Here is a 19,405-nt window from a genome sequence, read left to right as displayed (position 1 = left end):
ATTACTAGTACAAATATTTGTCTTTTACACACCTTCTCATTCTTTAAATAATAATTGGTAATGACATTTAACAAAACACAAACTGTGAATAACAGAGTATAAATTTGTTGATGTTTGTTTCTTTTTTTTTAGGTTTGTCAGAAGTATAAAGGAAGAAAAAATATTGACAGTTTTCTTTGAGAATGAGACGAAGAAGTGATTATTTCTGATTGAAGTAGCAGGGAAGGCTTCCTGGATTGAGTGGGTTGGTAGCCATTGCTTGGAATACGGTAAGTATGGAATGGAACTTAAAATTTAATCCTTGAATCCTGGCTTTACAACTTATTAGCTGTCTCATCTTGAGCAAGTCTATCACAATTTGAGGGGACTCATAGTTGTTAACTGGAACTACATATCTGCATTCATGATCCTTGACCTCAGACTAGGGATTCCTAGTTTGAGTAGGTCTGAGGTGATGCCGGCCACACACACGTTACTCCAGTGAAAAGAACCACGGAGGAACTCCTTTGGAGCCGTTATTCTTATTTGTGAAACGGAGACAATTACTCATTTCTTAGAGGTGTAAGGTCTAAGTAAGATAATACTGTAACTAATTCTCTAGAACATAGACATCCGTTTCCATTTTTATACGGAGTAGAGGTGATTGTTAAACTTGCAGACAACTTTATTTAGTGGTTGACAGGAACCATCGAGGCAGTATGGGAGACTCTCTGATAAAGCAAGGATTCTCAAGGTGTCAGTATCAGGGCCCCCAGGGGCTGTGGAAGCCTCTTCTGGAAAATTGAACTCAGCACTGTGTTCTTCAGAGGTCCCTCCATGGTATTACCCAGTGTGCAACTGTGAGCCTAAACATGAAATTGTTTTTTAAATTGGTTGTGCCTGTTTAGAGTCCTACTAGTTCGACATTTGGTATTGTAGGACTTGTAGTTACTAATCACTAATGAGGTAGGTGGAACACCTTTTCATAGTTCCCCTTCCTCCTCCCCATCTGCGTTTGGTTTCATGTTTGGTGAGGTGTTTTGCTTGTTAGTTAGGTTTGTCTTAATAGATTTGTTGAAAACTTGTCAAGGGTTCTCAGGGTCCAAAGGATCCCGTCTCCTGGCCCTTTCTTTGAAGGTAGTGAGATTTCTGTCCCCCACCCCTGGGTGTGTTATTGTGAAAACTCACACCAACCATCCCTCCTCCAACACTTTCTACTCAGCTGGGTGTGAGAATTCATTGTAGTGCTGACACAAAACTCAGACAACATACCCACAGTTAGGGGCTTTGATTAGGGAGCTTAACAGATCACAGTTCAGGGTCAGAAATTCTCAGGGCACACAGCTGTTCCAGTCAGAGCACCCTATCCTCAGCCATATCCATAGGCCTCTCTTTCTGCTCGGCCAATGCCACAAAAGCTCTTTTAGGGCTGCTGATACATGTCTGTAGCACACACAACTCCACCATAAGCCTCAGCCTGAAGGCACTGGCTGTAGCCTCCTGGATCAGCAAACCTAGCACCTTCCCCCATCCCCATTCAGTGCCTGGAGCCACCTCCTAGCTCTCCTCCTTTGATGGCAACGGAATCCCCATCCCCCTCCTGATTCTGACACTCACAACTGGATCATATAATCCTATCAGCACCGTCTCCCACCTTCTCTACATAGACCCAGCAGGTCAAAAGCACTTTGTGCTAGGAGTGATGACCCTAGTTACAAGAGAGACACTAAGTGATTTACTACATGGCAGTTAAATCAGAGTCCATTATTACTCACTTTCCCATGTGGTTAACCAGTTCTGAGAACACTGAGTCCATCTCCTGGTGAGCTGCAATCTCACCACTGTCTTCCATCAAGCACCCATATATTTGTGGGTCTGTTTGGGAACTTTCTGTATTGTCCTCCTGGCGTTTTCAATGCTGAGAACTGTTCTTCACAAAGCCACGTGTTATAGGAAGGGCTCAAGATGAGTTATGGGTCCCTTTCTCCTCAGTCAGAAATAGTGCCAGAAGATGAAAACCTTATGAATGGCAGCAGAACATTGATAGCGTGCTGGAAGATGAACCCCTCAGGTTGGAAAGCACTTGAAATAAGACTAGGGAAGAGCTGCCTCCTCAAAGTAGAGTTGATCATAGTGACATGAATGGAATAAAAGTTTCAGCACCTTCATTTGCTGATGGGGCACAACTCTAAATCAGCAGCAGCTACAAACATCCATTAATAATCAGAATATGGAATGTACGAAGTACGAAGTTGGAAGTTGTCAAAAATGAACTGGAACCCATAAAGATCCCAGGCATTAGTGAGCTGACATGGGCTGGTACTGGCCATTGTGAAGCACTCCTATAGTTTACTATGCTGGAAACGAAAAATTCAAGAAGAATGGTCGCACATTCATCATCAAAAAGATCATTTTAAGATCTATCTTGAAGTACAACGCTGTCTGTGATAGGATAATACCCACACACGTCTACAAGGAAGACCACTTAATACCACACTATTCAAATTTATGCACCAGCCATTGAATCGGTGATGATGAAATTGACAAATTCTACCAACTGCTTCAGTCTAAGATTGGCCAAATATAAAATCAAAATGCATTGATAATTATTGGTGATTGAAATGTAAAAGTTGAAAGTAAGAGGAAGGATCGGTGTTTGGAAAATACAGCATTTATGATAGAAATGATACTGGAGATTACATGATAGAATTTTGCAAGACAGCAACTTACTGCAAATACCCTTTTTAAACAACATAAAAGGCAATTATACATATATGGACCTCACCAAATGAAATACACAGGAATCAAATTGAAACAAGCCCACAAAAGCCAACATATGACCTTGAATATATACCACCTGAATTTAGAGACCATGTCAAAAATAGATTTGAAAAAAAAAAAAAGATTTGATACATTAAACACTAATGACTGAAGACATCAAGAACTTAATACAGGAAGAAAATAAAGGGTCTCTAAAAAAACAGTAAAGAAAAGAGCAAAATGGATGTCAGAAGAGACTCTGAGACTTGCTGTAGAACATAGCAAAGCTTAATGAAATGGAAGAAATGAGGTAAAAGCTGAACAGAAAATTTCAAAGGACAGCTCAGAAGGGGGCGGTGATTATATCATAACTGTCAAACCACTGAGAACCCTCAGAACCCGGGCTGCTTGCCATCACCGGTAAGGTCTTGTGTGACCCGGTTCCTGCCTGCTTCTCCAAGCTCACTTCCAATCACCCTTCTCCCCATTACATGACTTTTTGTTCTGAACTACTTCAGAGCCTTTGCACTTACTGACAATCCTGCCTGGACAAAGCTTTCAGGAATTCCAGTGAGGAGTTCGTTCATCAAATTTCAGCTCACAAAGTACTCTTTTTTTTGCCACCGTATTGGTCTATTCTTAGAAATGGTTATCAACTTTACCTGGTACCCATTGCTGCCTCTCTCTCCTTCCACGGTGTAAGTGCCACCAAACCAGGGCCATGTTTGTCTTTATTGCTGTCCCCAGTGCTTAGACTCAGGGACTGGGTTGTGACATACAACATGAGTGACTCTAGAAAACACTGGTACTATCTATGCATGTGGGCAGCTGTCTGAGGGAAAAGTGATCCACATGCAAGAGATATGGTCATGAAATTCTTGAGTAGAATTTGGTTAATTCTAAATCTCTGGCTAAACTTTTCTATCTGTAAAGTAACAGTAAAAATACATTTGTTTTTCTATGTAGATAATGTTTTTAAAATCTAGTGGCATTATCTGTACCACTTTCCCTTAGGTGGGGCCCTAAGGTGACATCCAGACCTCCATTGGGTATACATGGCCCCAGCCAAAGGAGCTGCTGAGAGATGAACAGACTGCTCAGGACACTCTCAGAAGGGTGGGGAAGATTCTGCAGCAATTCATAGGGGCATCTATTCTGTCTTAAATCCAGCAAATTAGAAATAGGGCTAGCCTAACTTTTCTTACGGAGTCTCATCCTCATGAGCTGTCTGGTGTGATGGTTTCTGCAGCCTGTGTTGGTGTGGTTTATCTAGTTACCTGAAGAGGGAAGCACAGAGAGCGAGGCTAGAAAAAGCTACATGGATTCTCCCTGTCTTTATTTCAAAGTTGTCGTGTATAATAAGAGGAGGAAATACTGGGTTAAGAGAAAAGTCTTAAAACTGTAACTAGTTAATGGTAACAAAATACAACCATATTTATACTTGTTTAGGGCTTTATTTATGATGGCAGTAGTTTAAAAAAAAAAAAAGTCTATTAGGTTAGAATTCAAAGTCAAGGGTCTTTTAAGTTTCGGGCATAATTTCAAAGCTTTCTAGAGCCCACACCTGCCTTAACATAATGGCTAAAGACAGTTTCACCTGGGGCACAGTTTTCTGTATGGTGGCACTTCTTTCTGACCTCCTAAAAGGATTCCATAGAAATGATTTTTCTGTACCATTGGAAATGTTTAAAAGTAATGTTTGATGCACATATTCCTTTCCTTTATGTACCACACATTTTCCTTACTTACTGGAAATCACCTCATCAGAATCAGCTAGGTAGTTTTAAAAACTTCCAAAGGCCTAGGTCTCTCATCCGTAGAGTCTGATGAATTGATTGAGGGGCAAGACCTGGGCTCCCGGTTGTTTCTAATGGAAACTCAGGGTGGAAAGCCTCTGCATTAGGATAATTGATAAGTAATGATTTAGGATAACAGGTATCTTCTTCCAGGGATTTGAACCAGTTCAGTCATGGCAGATGCCAGGGCCCTGTTGTTTTAGACTCTGCTGGTCAAGAGATTTGGTAGTTATGCAATGCATACAGCTAAGTCTGTTCTCTAAGAGGGAGATTACAATTCTAGCATGGTGGTAACCAGTAGTTTTTCCTCTTGCAGTTATCGTTCACTATACTCACAAATTGAAGTCTGATTTGGCTTTGCGTCACCGGCCATGACTGAACTCAGAAGAACTGGCTGGGAGTCCTGATCTTTTCACACCAAAGGAGACGTGCTATCCAGGGCTTAACCACTTTGACTGAAGACAAACCTTAAGAAAGGTAAGACCCATGTTGTGAGACAGGGACTAGGATTAGGGGCTGAGAGGAGAGAGGATTCACAAAGATTCAGAAACAGACTCTGCTGTGTATTTACCACTGAGTACGGCCTATGACCACTCTTCAGAGCTGATAGCTGAGGGTTTTTGACTCGAAATGTTTAGTGTCAAAAAGATTTGGGGTAAATAAATGGTGGATTGTACATTGTAAATGCAGGTGACCTTAATACACAACATCAGATTACAAAACAAAGTCTGATAAGATGGCCACGCAAGATAGCAGAAGCCCTAACTAATGCCTGTTTTTGCTGCTGGGAAATTCATAGCATGAAAAAAAAGCTAAAAAAAAATTTCAGGTGACCCCAAGAATCATTCTCTCATCCCAGAATCTAATGCACAGAATAGTGGAGCAGGAAGGAACCTTCTCACTTTAGGGGGAGTAACCTTGACTTCTATTATATACTGCAGCTTCAAAAGGCAGGAGACAAATTCCCATGGTGGACTAATGCTACATCATAAATCAGGCCGTGTTCAGTGTCAAGGTGCTCTTTTTGAATCGTGTAAATTTCAGACACCTTCCTTCTGTACAGATAAATAATTTAAACTTGATTACAGGTGACGTGTGTCTCTCCTGTAAAGAGTTGGCCACCATGTTCAAATACAACAGTAAAGTCAATAGGAAAGCTTCACCTTCCATCCTCACAGTAGCTTCTGACTCCTTTTCCAGTCACTCAGATCCCTGGGGCAAAGGCCTGTCTGCCTAGCCACTTCATGTGACCAAAGGTGGCTTGAGACAGCACACTGTAGTGGGGGTTGTTTTTGTAGTATATGGGGGTCTTTCCCACAATAACAAATGCTTAAATTTTACCGTCAAATTTCAACTCACAGTGTACATGAATTCTAGAACTTTCCTAGAATCAAGGAAACAATCTGTAAGACTGACTTGACAAACCTGCCCCCTGATGACAAGAAGGAGCTCAGTGCGGCCTCAGGAGGGAGGGTAGAGGTGGAGGGGCCACTTTGCAACCATGTGCAGACGTTCTCAAAGGAGTTCTTCCTTCAGCTCCTAATTCTCCTTTAAAGACTCGGATGGACTGAGGACTTGTAAATACTTTATCAAGCAGCCAAGGAGTCTTCTCCTGTAATGAGGAGCTGTGTGACAGTGAGCAGCTGAGTACAGTCTTTGGGGAGTTCTCAGGCCACAGGGGCTGTGTCCCCATGCTTGAGGCGGTGAAGGACAAAAGTCCCCAAGGCCACCAGGGGGATGCACATGGTGGAGGAGGCCACGAGCAGTCCAATGAAAGCCAACGCATATGTGGGGTAGTCCTTGGTCACAAGCTGGCCCTGGAAGAAGAACTCAGGATCAGCAGAAAGAACCTTCCAGAACTGAGCCTCCTGAGAGTCCCATGTCCTCAGGCTCCCCAAGGTGGAACTGCACTGAGGGCTGGGGGTTCATGTACCTGGGGCCACCCTCTACAGGTCATGAGCAAGTAAGCTGAGTGGACTGATTATCCTCGTCTTTTCCTTTCAGAAGTCAAGTGCATGTGCTCCATTTGCACCACCCAAGGAGTCCACAAAGCTACCATCCAGGGCCCCTAAATGTAAGTGGTGGAATTCTTTCCCCCAAACCCTAACATCACTGTGGTCTGGTGCCATTTTCAACCCATAAACTAACTATAAAGGCTCCCTGGTGGCACAGAGGCTAAGGGGTTGACTGCTAACTGAAAGCTTTGAACCACCAGCTGCCTTGTGGGAGAAAGATTTGGCAGTCTGATTCTCTAAAGGTTTACAGACTAGGAACTCCTCCCGATGGGGGATTCTACTCTACTTTCTGTGATGGTGGGAACACTTGATTCTGTCCAGTGCTAGAGCCACCAGCAGACACATGTTAAGCTCCTATATCCCAATCTTAACTTTAGCTAAGCTGAAATGGCCACATGACCACCATATCAGACAATGCACCTCTGGATGGGTCCAGCTGAGTGTAGTGTATGCACCCTGATGCTACTCAACGTGTGCTGGGAGAAACTGCGTCACTACTGTCATCTGCCTGCAACCAGGTAGGCATAGAAATTAGCCATCTTGTGTCTATGGAATCTAACTGTAAAAAAAATTTTTTAACGTTTCTTCTCTCTGAATTCATTTTCCAAGTAATTAATTTTTTATAGCATTTTAAAAAGGTAGTCTGCTAGGGATAGGATAGAGCCCTGGTGTGGTGCTATAAGATAAGCACTAGACCACAAGGCTGTTTGAACTGCATGGTTGGCAGTTCAAACTTACCAGCTGCAAATCTGAACCGCTGACCTTGTGGCTCAAACTGATCTTACAGTCAGTCCAGTGCATAATCCTATATAGGGTCACTATGAATCAGAACTGGCTCCATGGCACTTTAACGATGACAACTGCTAGGGATTAGGGAAAACAAAAGCAAATAGATCTGGTCTTTGACCATGGCTTGAGCCAAACTCGTGTCAGCTCTTTGTGGTGTAAGCTTGCCCCTTGGGGGCTGTACACTTTCTACACATAGCACACACACTGTTCAACTAAAGACAGCATCTTCTACCCTCAGGAGAAAAAATCCAAATTGGTCCAGGGTAGTAACTGCTGTCACATTTGTTCCAACTCAACCAAGGTCTGCCTGCTGGGACAAACAGCCTTGTCAAACTACTGAAAGGCAGTATTTCTTTGGTTTCAGAACACTAAAGGCTCTGGGCCTGTAAGTGATCCTGAGGGCCCAGCCTAGCCCCACAGGGCAGGGAAATACCTGGGAGGCATCCCAGGCTTGGTACTGTAGAGTTCCTGTAAGGATGTAGTCACTCAGGTAGAAGATGAGGAGGCTGATGATGAGAAGTGGGCTCACGCCAGCCCACATGATCTTCCAGTACCAGTTCAGACTGCGGCCAGTCATGGATTGAAGGTCACTTTCAAATCTGTTTGAAAATGGGGAAGAGAAAGCCAGGTTACCCATCCTGCTAGAGATGAGAAGCTAGCTTGCACAGCTCTGCTGGGTCTGGAAGATTCTGTTCTGGCATCACATAGAGGAACATGATAAGACCTCTTCCAGGTGTCAGCTTTCTGGAGGCTGCTTAATGCAGACCAGAAAGGCAGTTCCGAGGCCCTGTGGGGGCAGTGAACAAGGAAGACATCTGTCACACTAGGTCTAAACCACAGGGTGGTTTTGCCCCACACCCTCCTCCCTGCTGTCTTTGTCCACAGTGAATCTGCTGCTCTTCACAGCAGAATATTTCCCACCCCTTGAAACCAGACCAGATTTGCTGGGTTTTATGGATTGAATTGTATCCCCTGAAACATCCAGTGAAGTCCTATATGTATGGAGTTCTGGTGATGCACTGGACTGCTTGTTTGGTTTGAATTGCATGGTCAGTGAAATAGAGGTTTTCTTTTGCTATGTTAATGAGATTGTATTAGAGAAGGGTAGGTTCTAAACCTAATCATTTCTGAGTAATTAGAATAGACCAGAATAGAGAGAGACAAGGTGGGAGAGGCAGCCCCAGGTACCTGCTTAATTTTTGCATATTCTCTGCCTGAATATAAAGACCACTCTCTGTCCCAAGTTGTAACTGACCTAGCCTGACTCTAGGGTGTGGATTCTCACGTGAATGAGTACAGCCAGGACTGTTAATACATAAAAGGCGTTGGGTGTTCTCCCACTTTCCTGCTTTCAGAGAGGTAGCACGACACTGTCAAGACGTGGCCACTAGATGGCACTGTGCCCTAAGCACAAAGAGGGATAATCCGTTCTGGCCACTCAGGCTGCACACAGACTCTTCAGAGCACCTCTAAGTTACTGTCTCATCACACTGTCTTTTGATGGAACTGGACCTCCTCTCTCCAGTGACAACCTCTGCCCCTCTTTTTAGTCTCTGGATTGGCCTTCTCTAGGTGATTAAGTTGTTCAGTTTATTTGGAATTTTCCCTATTTTAGCACCAAAAGTCCCTGTCTTATCTCCTAAAGTGTCTGCCATGCTTGGACGTTACCCTTCCCCCACAAAATAACAAAACTGAAGACAGTGGGTAATGGAAGGGGAAAGAACTTGACGCAGCACTTCCAACCCAGGCCCAGGTGTGAGTAGCGCTTCCTGGACCCGTGGTTGGGGGGTGTGTTAGTAGTACCCTTGAGTCAGTTCTGACTCATAGTGACCCTATATAGGGTTTCAGAGGAGCAGTTGGTGAGTTTGAACCACCCACCTTGCAGTTCAAACAGACATAAAGTTTGAGTGGTTACCCTATGGCACCACACCAGGACTCCAGACAGGTTTCTGCTCAGTGGGTCTGGGGTAGGACTCAAGGTTCTACATTTCTAACAAGTCTAGTTTTAGGTGCTGTCCAGTAGAACTGCCCCGTAGGGTGTGCTAGGCTGTAATCTCTGGGAAGAGGCTGCTGCAGGGTTAACAGCTGACCTGTAACCACTGCATCACTGGGATCCTCAAAGTGATCCCCAGGTCCCCCCAGCATTTGCATCACTTGGGAACTTGTTAGAAATGCAGACTTCAAGAGTCAGAACCTCTTGTGGGGTGGCGCCAGCCAATGGGGTCTGTGCTTTCACAAGCCCCCAGCTGTGAACCCATGGAAAATAGTGCCTGTGGCAATTAATTTTAAATTGCTGAATGATCTCACAGCTGGTGGTGGAAACGGCTCCTGGGACCTGGAATCTACCTGGAGATGCAGCTTAAGTTTAAAAGCTCTCAGCTCTAGCGCTGGGCCCCCAGGTTAGTAGGGAATCCCCAAACTGCCTGGGCGTAGGTTAGCAGCTGGACTTTTCTATTCCTTGGCCAATATCAGCATTTTTCAAGCACCCTGACTTTGACCTGGAGGCCTATTCCTTTCCCTATGTAGTCACTGGGGTCCTGCAGGGCCTGCCAACAGAACCACGTAGTAAAAAATAAACTTGGGGTGGAAATCAGGCAGAAAATTAGGTGAAACCTGGAACAAAGTAAAAAACTTTAAAACCAACCAACCAGTCAGTTGTGGTGGAGGTGATTCTACTCAGGGCACCCCCCATATGTGTCAGAGTAAGAGGTCACCAGATCTTTTTACCAAGTCACCTCTGAGACGTTAACTGTCTGCCTCTCCCAAACACTGCCAAGCTTAAAGGAACTAATGTGAAATGCACATCAGGAAATGATCATTTTCTTTGCAGGGCAGATGGCGCCGCCTTACCTCCTCAACCCATATACGTAGCACACGGCAACTGTCTCCACCAGGACAATGAGCAGCAGGGACAGGGTGGCTGCGTAGTCATTGAAGATGTCAAACCAGTAGTTCCCAGACTCCATGGTGAAGACCATGCCAACAGCGCAGTTGATGAGGCACACCAGACCTGCAGGGCCCAAGATATCTCTGTCATGCTGGACCCCTCACTTGACAGTTGCAGGCAGGGCCCCAGCCCCCACATCTCGTTTTCTCTCGGTAAGAAAAGTCCTGGGTTTGCTTCTCGGGATGTGTGGGGTTGGGGGTCTGGTGAGGTAGGGTAAACGTATTGCACAGGGAGTCTGCCCGAGTTACTGAATCTGATTCACAGAACCGTCCTGCAGGGGCTCAATGGAAAAGCAGAAGCTGTGGACCTTGGTTTTTAGGGAATCACACTGAGGCTGCTGGATCTGTGATGCTCAGTCTTCGTGCACATGGGAGGTAAAATCAAGGAGAAGACTTGAGCTGAGGGACACTCCCATCAGAACATTATAGAAGGGAGTGGGGTAAGGAGGGAAGGGGAAGCCTGAGTACTGGACTCTAAAGGTAGTACCTGCCCTTGGTATGCCAGGGCTTCCCCGATTAGTCACAGCCGAGGAAGTGAAAACAGATCAGACCCGAGTGTGAACAGGACCAACAGCCAGAAAGAACATTTCAAATTGACGCTCTGCTAAAAATGAAATCTCCCTCTTAGACACCCAGACCAGCGTGCTTGTTGCATAGCAACCACAGCTCTTGACCAGCAGCAGAGTGGGGGCCTCCCATGCCAGCAGGAATGTGTGCCCCTCTCCACAGTGTCACACATCAGACTCATGAGTGCTCACTAGGCCCTGCAGCAGACTGACTACCTCCTTGGGAAGGATGGGACCAACGAGAACCGAACCCACTGCCACTGAGTCACTTCCAACTCAGCAAAACCTGCGTAGCGTTTCCGAGGCTGTAGATTTTATAGGCGCAGAAGGCCTCCTCTTAGACCTGCAGTGCAGCTCATGGGATTGAACTGCCAACCTTGCGATTAGCGATCCAATGTTTATTCTACAGCTAAAGGCACCATTGTGTTGGCTCCAGACACAAGGTCCAGGGAAGGATGCTAGGTGCTGAGGGTGCTGATGAAGGGTGGGGTGATCAGGACTTCCTGGGTTTGTATATGAAAGAATGGTGTTATGTAGTAAATTGTGGCATGTTGTGTCCCAATGGGTTAGGACACAGGCAAGGAAAGGGATGGACTATTGTTCCTTGCAACCATATGGATGAACATCACAGAAAAATTGAGTGAACAGATCATGCACAAAGACTACATGGTTGGTGGTGGTGTGCCTTGGAGTCGCTTCTGAAACTGTAAGTCTTTATGGGAGCAGAAAGCCTCATCTTTCTCTCACAGAACTGCTGACCTTGAGGTTAACAGTCCGACTTGCAAGCACGATGCTACCAGAGCGCTTTAAAAGACTACGCAGTGTATGCTTGCATTTATATAAGGCTAAAGAATAGGAAAAACTTATGTCATTTTAGTAGTGGTTTCTTCTGAGGGGCACAGTGACTAGAAAAGAAAATGTGTCTTGATCTACCTGGTGGTTATGTGTGCAATTTCATATGCAAAATATATTAAACTATGCCCTTAAGTATTGTGAACTTTTATCATTGTTGTTAAATGCTGTCAAGTCACGAGTGGTTTCCGAGGAGCAGCTAGGGAGCTTGAATCACCAACCTTGCGATTAAAACCCACAGTGCCACACCAGGACCCCATCATTACTTTGCCTCAATTAAAACAAAACATTCTAGCCTGGAAAGCTTTCAGTGCTATGGTGGTGAGAGTCTGGCATTTTCCATGGTTAGGCACAGCCCTGTTTGGGAACCAAATGCATGGATTAAATAACACAGCTCATGCTCCTAGTATTATGCCCCATGGCATAAAGGCTGTGAGATTGTTGCAGACCTCTGACCACCTCAAAAGCATAAGGCTCCTAAGTAAATTCATCCATCGCTTGCTCTCCCTGCCCGCACCCCTACAGCTGACCTGCAATCGCCTCCTTGGGCAGGTGGCTGGAGATGACCTTGCTGTCAGTCAATGGGGTGAGGATGGCCGCTGTGTTCCCTAGCATGCTTCCAATGCCCAGCATCAGCAGCATGAAGAAGTAGAGAACCGACCACAGCTGGGACACCTCCATGTTTTTAATGGCCTCAGTATAGACGATGAAAGCTAGGCCAGTTCCCTGGACTGCCTGTCCATGGGGAGAAAACACCAGTTACACACCAAGGGTCTTCACACGCTGCACAGACAGACACAACGCACAGACATAACGCTGAGCAAGTTTAAGGACCCGGTTTCTGAAGTTGGATCTTCCATCTGCTGATGGGAGCTGTCCTGAGTTCCTAGCTGCAGAGTCTGTGCAGAACTTGAAGTCATCTTGAAACACTGAGAGTCCCTCTCTCCCACTGCAACTCATGTACATTCTGAATAAACTATAATAAAACTGGATCAATTCCTGCTTCCACTATCATGGCTGCCTATGCCAGGAACTGAGGTGGGATGGTGGGGAGTTGAGTTGGCCAGCAGACACCAAGATTGGGGCAGGATTACTTGTGGCCGTATTCCTTGGTATACAAATGTTAAACGATGGATGGTGGTGGTGACACGGGTGGGGGACTTCTGTTTAAAGAAAAATCACCTGAGGCAGCTGAAAGGAATCATGGTTTGTGGTGATCCCTGGCTATGAACCAGAAGCAGACTTTGTTTGGGAGTCCTAAATTGGTGACATTTTCCTACAATGATAATTATGAGTCAGCAGAAATAGGCAATAACAGACTTATCTAGGTGTACACAATAAGGGAGTACATTACCTAGAGAGCATAAAAAGGAATAACAAAACCAACCAGAAGTTGATCCTTCTTATGAACAATGCTACGCAGTGTCTGATAAAATACACCCCCCACTAGGACAGACTGGTAGCAGATAAGCATATACCAAACTATTGAAATGAACAAATTTCAAAAACTATGAAGATACAAAATTATTTAATTAAAGATCAGATGCAGCTGAAGGGTTTAAAAAGCTGAAAGACGTATTACAGGAATTAATCCAAAATTCTATGAAAGAAGGGTTACGAGAAACATGCTAGGATGAGAAAGTCTAACTATAGGTCTAACTGAGGCAATAGGTAAAAAATAGAGGCAGTAAATCCATAGATGCAATAAACCCAACAGCACCACAGTAGGATAAATTAAAAAGGTTCCATGGCAAGACTGCAAAGGAATGTTGTGAAGTGCCGTTGAGTCGCTTCCGACCCATAGCGACCCTGTACAGGGTTTCCGAGGGTGTAAATCTTTACGGGAGTAGAAAGCCTCATCTTTCTCCCACGGAGCGGCTGGTAGTTTCGAACCGCTGACCTTAAGGTTCGCAGCCCAATTCATAACCATTACGCTACCAGAGCTCCTTTGCAAAGGAATACAAGGATAGAATTACAACAGCGAGAATGGGAGCCAGAAGAAAAGATCTTTAAAGTGTTGAGAGAAAATAACTGTCAATCTAGAATTTTCCAGTAAAAGGAAAATGCTTTCAAAAGTGGGGGTTAATATATATTTAAGAATATAGTAGAGCACACAGAGTGCGCAGTTATGAAAACTTTGTAGCCCAAAGCAAACACCTTGAAAGAATGAGTTACTGATCTTGAGGGCTTAGAGTAGTAGTTTTGGGAGACCATCAAGTCAATTGGCACCACATGGTTCACAAAGATGAAAAACAAGGGAAGGAGATAAATACAGACTTTTACATATAAACAACACCTGAGAAAATTTACCAGCAAGAAGCCTGCTCTATAGAAATTTATAAAGAATGTATTTTAAGTAAGTGTGGGGACAGAAACTAGCAGGAATGTAGGAAGGAATGGTGAAGAGAGAATTTGGAAAAAGCAGCCAGAGGAATTATTCTAAAATCCTTGTATTTTTTTTTTTTTTTAAGAGCATTCAAAATTTTGTTTAACTCTAGATTTTCAACTATAAAAATTTCAAATCAGTAGAGAAAGAGAAAAAAAGTTATTAAAAGAAACATGACAAAAAGTCTAAATCAGTAATTACATAATTTGTACACATGCTGTGGAGTTGGTACTGACTCATGACCCTGTATGGGGTTTCTGAGGCTGTAAATCTTTAGGGGAGCAGAAAGCCTCATTTTTCTCACGAGGAGTGGGTGGTAGATTCGAACTGCTGACCTGGCAGTAGCTCAATTCATAACCCAGTATATGCTTCCAGGACTCCTTATACATACAGTCAAGCTCAAAATTAAGTGCAAGAGACCCCTAAGTGATCAAACCAAAGAGGAAACTTGAAGCAAGAGCTCTAAATAGAAGCCCAAGCAAAGGGGGTTCAGGGTCATCTGAACCGCGTCTGCGTCTAGGCCTGGAAGCTGAGGACTCTGGGCTACGGTTCTTATGCCACAGGCTGTTGACTGAGTAAGAAGGGAGCTACGGCTGAACAACCTGCATAAAGAGGGTCTTGCTCATGAAATGACTTAGAACGTTTCCATCCATGAAAAAGTACAAATGCCGCCTCCTCCTCAGAAACCCCCCAAACTACAAGCAAGTTGCTGACAACCAGAACCATAAGTAGAAAGAGAAAAACCTGCACTAGTCTCTGTCCTTGAGAAGTATTTTTTTATACATATTCTCTAGAAGTTAATTTCCATACATTCCAACACTCATTTGTCAGTGTGTTGAACTGTGATGGATTTTATGTAGCTGGAAGCTATGCTACCGGTATTTTAAAACCCAGCAGGGTCACCCATGGTGGATAGGTTTCAGTGGAGCTTCCAGGCTAAGACATACTAGGAGGAAGGAGAAACAGACCACTTCTGAAAAACCTTATGAATAGCAACAGCAGAGCACTGTATGATATTGTGCTAGAATTGACCTTAATTGTGCGGACTCAAGACCTTCATTTGCTGATGAGGCACAACTCAAAGAGAGAAGAAACAGCTGCAAACATTCACTAGGAATCAGAACATATGATGTATTAAGTTTGAATCTAAGAAAATTAGAAGTTGTCAAAAATTAAATGAAATGCATAAATATCGATACTGTAGGTGTTGTTGTTAAGTGCCATCAAGTTGATTCTGACCCATAGCGACCCTGTATAGCGTTTCCAAGGAGCAGCTGGTGAGCTTGAACTGCCGACCTTGCAGTTCAAATGACTTTTCAGTCTAACACATTAGCCCACAGCGCCACACCAGGACACCATTGTAGGCCTTAGTGAGCTGAAAAGGACTGGTACTGACCATTTTGAATTGGACAGCCATATGGTTTACTAGGCCAGGAATGGCAAATTGCTGAGAAATGGTGTTGCTTTCATAACCAAAAAGAGCATTTCAAGATGTATTTTGGAGTGTAGTGCTGTCTGTGACAATAATATCCATACACCTACAAGGAAGCCCAGAGCTCTGGTAACGTAGTGGTTACGAATCAGGCTGCAAACTTTAAGGTCAGTGGTTCGAAACTACCAGCTGCTCCGCGGGAGAAAGATGAGGCTTTCTACTCCCGTAAAGATTTACACCCTCGGAAACCCTGTACAGGGTCGCTATGGGTCAGAACCGACTCGACGGCACTTAACAACAACAAGGAAGCCCAGTTAATACCACTATCACTCAAATTTCTGCACCAACCACTAAAGCCAGTAAGGATGAAACTGAAGAATTCAGTGTGGCACTGCAAGATTAATGGGCTGGACTGCAAGGTCTGTTTGATCCACAAGATGGGTGGTTCAAACCCACCTGCTGCTCCTCAGAAACCCTATAGTCTGAAAGTAGAGAATATCAGGAAGATGCCTACTTGTGCTTTACTGGTTATATAAAAGGCTTTCAACTGTGTGCAGTATAACAAGATATAGATAACATTGCTAAGAATGGGAATTCTAGAACACTTTATACTGCACATGAGAAACTTGTACACAGACCAAGAAAAAGTTGTTAGAACAAAACAAAGCAATTCTGAATGGTGTAAACAGGTGTGTGTCAGGATTTTATCCTTTCACCATACTTATTCATTCTGCATGCTGAACAAAAATGACTTAAAAAAACTGGATTATACAAAGAGGAACAAGGCATCAGAATTGGAGGAAGACTGATTAACAATCTGAGATATGCAGATGACACAACCTTGCTTGCTGGAAGCAAAGAGGACTTGAAATACTGATGAAGATCAAAAACTTCATTCTTCAGTAAGGATAGCTTCTCAAAGAAAATGAAAATCCTCACAACTGTACCAATAAATATCATTATGGTAAAAGGAGGAGAAATTAAAGTTGTCAAAGAATCCATTTTGCTTGAATCCATGGTCAATACTCACAGAAGTGTTAAAGAGCAAAGATACACTTTGAGGACTAAGGTGTACCAGACCAAAGCTGTGGCATTTTTAATAACTTCATATGCATGTGAGAGCTGGACAATGAATAAAGAAAGACCATAGAGGAATCGATGCATTTGAATTATGGTGTTAGGAGAATATTGAAAGTACAATGGACTGCCAGAAGAACAAATAAATCTGTCTTGGAAGAAGTACATCCAGAGTGTGTCTTAGAATCAAGGCTGGTGAGACTTTGTCTCTTGTTTGGATCTGTTGTCAGGAAGGACCAGTCGCTGGAGAAGGACATTGTGCTTGGTTAAATGGAAGGTCAGTGAAAGGAAGACTGCCAACAAAATGGACTGACACAGTGGCAGTAATAATGGGCTCTAACATAAGAACAATTGCGAAGCTGGTGTAGGACCAAACCGTGTTTCATTTTGTGCATTAGGGTCACTATGTGTAGGAACCGACTTGAAGGCATTTAACAATGATGTTTCCATTCATTACAAGAATTAGGAAAACTTGTTCACTATCACTTCCATTGTGCTGGACGTCATGATCAATGAGTAAGATAAAAGATTTAGGAGAACAAACAAGATGGCGGATCAGGTGGAAGTGCAGTGAGGAGCTCCACTGGCAACAACACAGAATACAAGACGAAGCAGGCTCAGGGGATGGTCCCAGAACTCTGAACCACATATAAAGGAATATTAAGAAGGCTGGAAGGCTTACAGCTGGGGGAATTTGTGGCAGAAGCAAGAAATCCATTGCTTTCTGGTTCGGGATGCTCAGCTGCCCCAGGAGCCACCATCTTGTGTGGGGGCAAGCCAGGGAAGGATTGGAGCAGCCATGGATGCCTGATAGAGCCATGGTGATAAAGGTGTGGACCTTTTTTTTTGTTATCTGTTCGTTGGTCCCTTGCTGTCTGCATACCTCCATTCTGGTGACTATAGGGGTGCTTAAGCTAGTGAACACCCCAGCCCCACCCTCGAAGGGTTCTACTATGCATGCACAGAGATCACCTTGAAATTTAAAGAGATTACAGTTTCCACTTAAAACCAAATGGCCACAGCCGGCCCTGAATCATTTATAACTAGAAAAAAGGCCTGAAAAGGGATTGTGGAGCGGTACAAGCAGACAAAAAAGGAAACAGACTGAAAATTAAATCCTAAGTTATGTCACAACAACCAACAGTGGCATCTTGGTGAAAAGGGAAGCCCATTTCCTGATCACATCTACCTGGAGGCAAGCAGAAAGCATAAAAAATACAAAAATGCATACCCATCTAAGTATTAAGGCCATAGATAACCCCTGAATATGCCCAAGACACAGAAGCAGATGACCATATCTGCACATGTCCAGAAACGAGATAAAGTGACTGAGGCAAATGAGCTGGAAGTAAACCTACACTCCATATTGGAAGATGGGCAGGCTTTGGAAATACCTAAGAAGGAATTCAGAAAACTGATTATAAAATGTATCATCAAAACACTATATAATGGAGTTGAGAAAAATAAGGAATTAGTCAGGAAAACGCTACAGGAACAATCAAATAAGATAGATACAGCATTGGATACAATTCAAAACCTACAGCAAGAGGTCCAAACGATTAATAATAGAATATCAGAAATAGACAATACACTGAAAGGGCAAAGGAATAGAATTGAAGAGCTAGAAGCCAGAACTAGTGAGCTAGAAGACAAATCTCCAAACACTACTAAAATAGAAGAGCAAATACAAAAAATGATTTAAAAATCTGAAGAAGGCCTAAGATTCATGTTGGACAACATGAAGAAGACTAAGGTAACAATTATTGGCATTCCAGAATATGAACATTCACACAAGTCCACAGAGGAGATAACTGAAGAGCTTCTGGAAGAAAATTTTCCGAACATCCTGACAAGTGAAAAGGTAAGCATTCAAGAAGCCAAACGAACCCCAGGATGGATAGACCCTAAAAGACTATCACCAAGACATATAATAACCAAGCTCTCCAAAATCAAAGATAAGGACAGGATCTTGAAAGCAGCTAGATTACGCTCGGATTTCTCAGCAGAAACCATGCAGGCAAGAAGGCAGTGGGGAGACATATATAAAATTCTGAAAGAAAAAAAACTGCCACCCAAGAATCCTCTACCCAGCAAAGCTGTCAATCAAATATGATGGTGTAATCAAAACATTCCAAGACAAACAGAAGCTAAGGAATTTTTGCCAAAGCCAACCCTGCTATGAAAAACACCCTAAAGAAGTTCTGTGGACTGAGAACCAACAAGAACAGGCAACAACTACAAAATGATGTACGTGGCAGCTTTACCCTGAACTTAGTCGACAAATGGAAGAGTCAAGAACAGAATAAAATCCTAAGAACAGAGGATCTTGGAGGTCAGTCTATGATCAAAACAATTACAATGTGAAAGAAGGTAAACACAGAGGAACAGAGACACAGGTGGGATGGTCAGGTACATTACGGGATGAAATAGACTGTCTTAAATGAAGGGTAGAACTAATGACATATAAGGTAACCACAATGGGGTTGGTGTGGGGGTTTAGTTTGGATGTTGGGGAGGGCAATACAAGGGGGGGGGGAGAGGCGGAAGACCAAGATAGATAGGGGAACACTGAGACAGGTTTGCATGGCCTAATGGGACAGAGATAAATAGTGATGCATACTCAACCTTGGAACGACAGAGCTCTGGGATACAGGGATCTAGGTATAGCTTGAAGAGGGTAAATAATACTAAAATCCTTGACTGCCTAATGAATATTAGTTTCCCTTGCCTACTACTGTAAAATAGACACTTGAGTGGGATAGAAAGGAATGTTGGGAAACATGATCAGAGAAAACTTGTAAGCCCAC

General features: G+C 43.6%; 1 protein-coding gene across 2 annotated transcripts in view; it reads right to left on the bottom strand.

Annotated features, from left to right (window-relative positions):
- Positions 1-6,202: 6,202 nt before the first annotated feature.
- SLC6A20 (solute carrier family 6 (proline IMINO transporter), member 20) overlaps positions 6,203-19,405 on the bottom strand; it is a 78,865-nt gene continuing 65,662 nt past the window's right edge. For both annotated transcript variants that reach the window (XM_006868820.1, XM_006868821.1), the window contains 4 exons: positions 12,234-12,438; positions 10,190-10,349; positions 7,773-7,938; positions 6,203-6,352 (listed from right to left, as the gene is read on the bottom strand). In XM_006868820.1, coding sequence (XP_006868882.1) covers positions 6,203-6,352; positions 7,773-7,938; positions 10,190-10,349; positions 12,234-12,438 — 681 coding nt within the window. The remainder of the gene's footprint in view (positions 6,353-7,772; positions 7,939-10,189; positions 10,350-12,233; positions 12,439-19,405) is intronic.

Source organism: Chrysochloris asiatica, unplaced genomic scaffold (genome assembly GCF_000296735.1).
Source record: "Chrysochloris asiatica unplaced genomic scaffold, ChrAsi1.0 scaffold00124, whole genome shotgun sequence".
NCBI classification, from domain to species: Eukaryota; Metazoa; Chordata; class Mammalia; order Afrosoricida; family Chrysochloridae; genus Chrysochloris; species Chrysochloris asiatica.
Note: the sequence above shows the minus strand (reverse complement) of the source record. Positions and strands in the feature narration are given on the sequence as shown.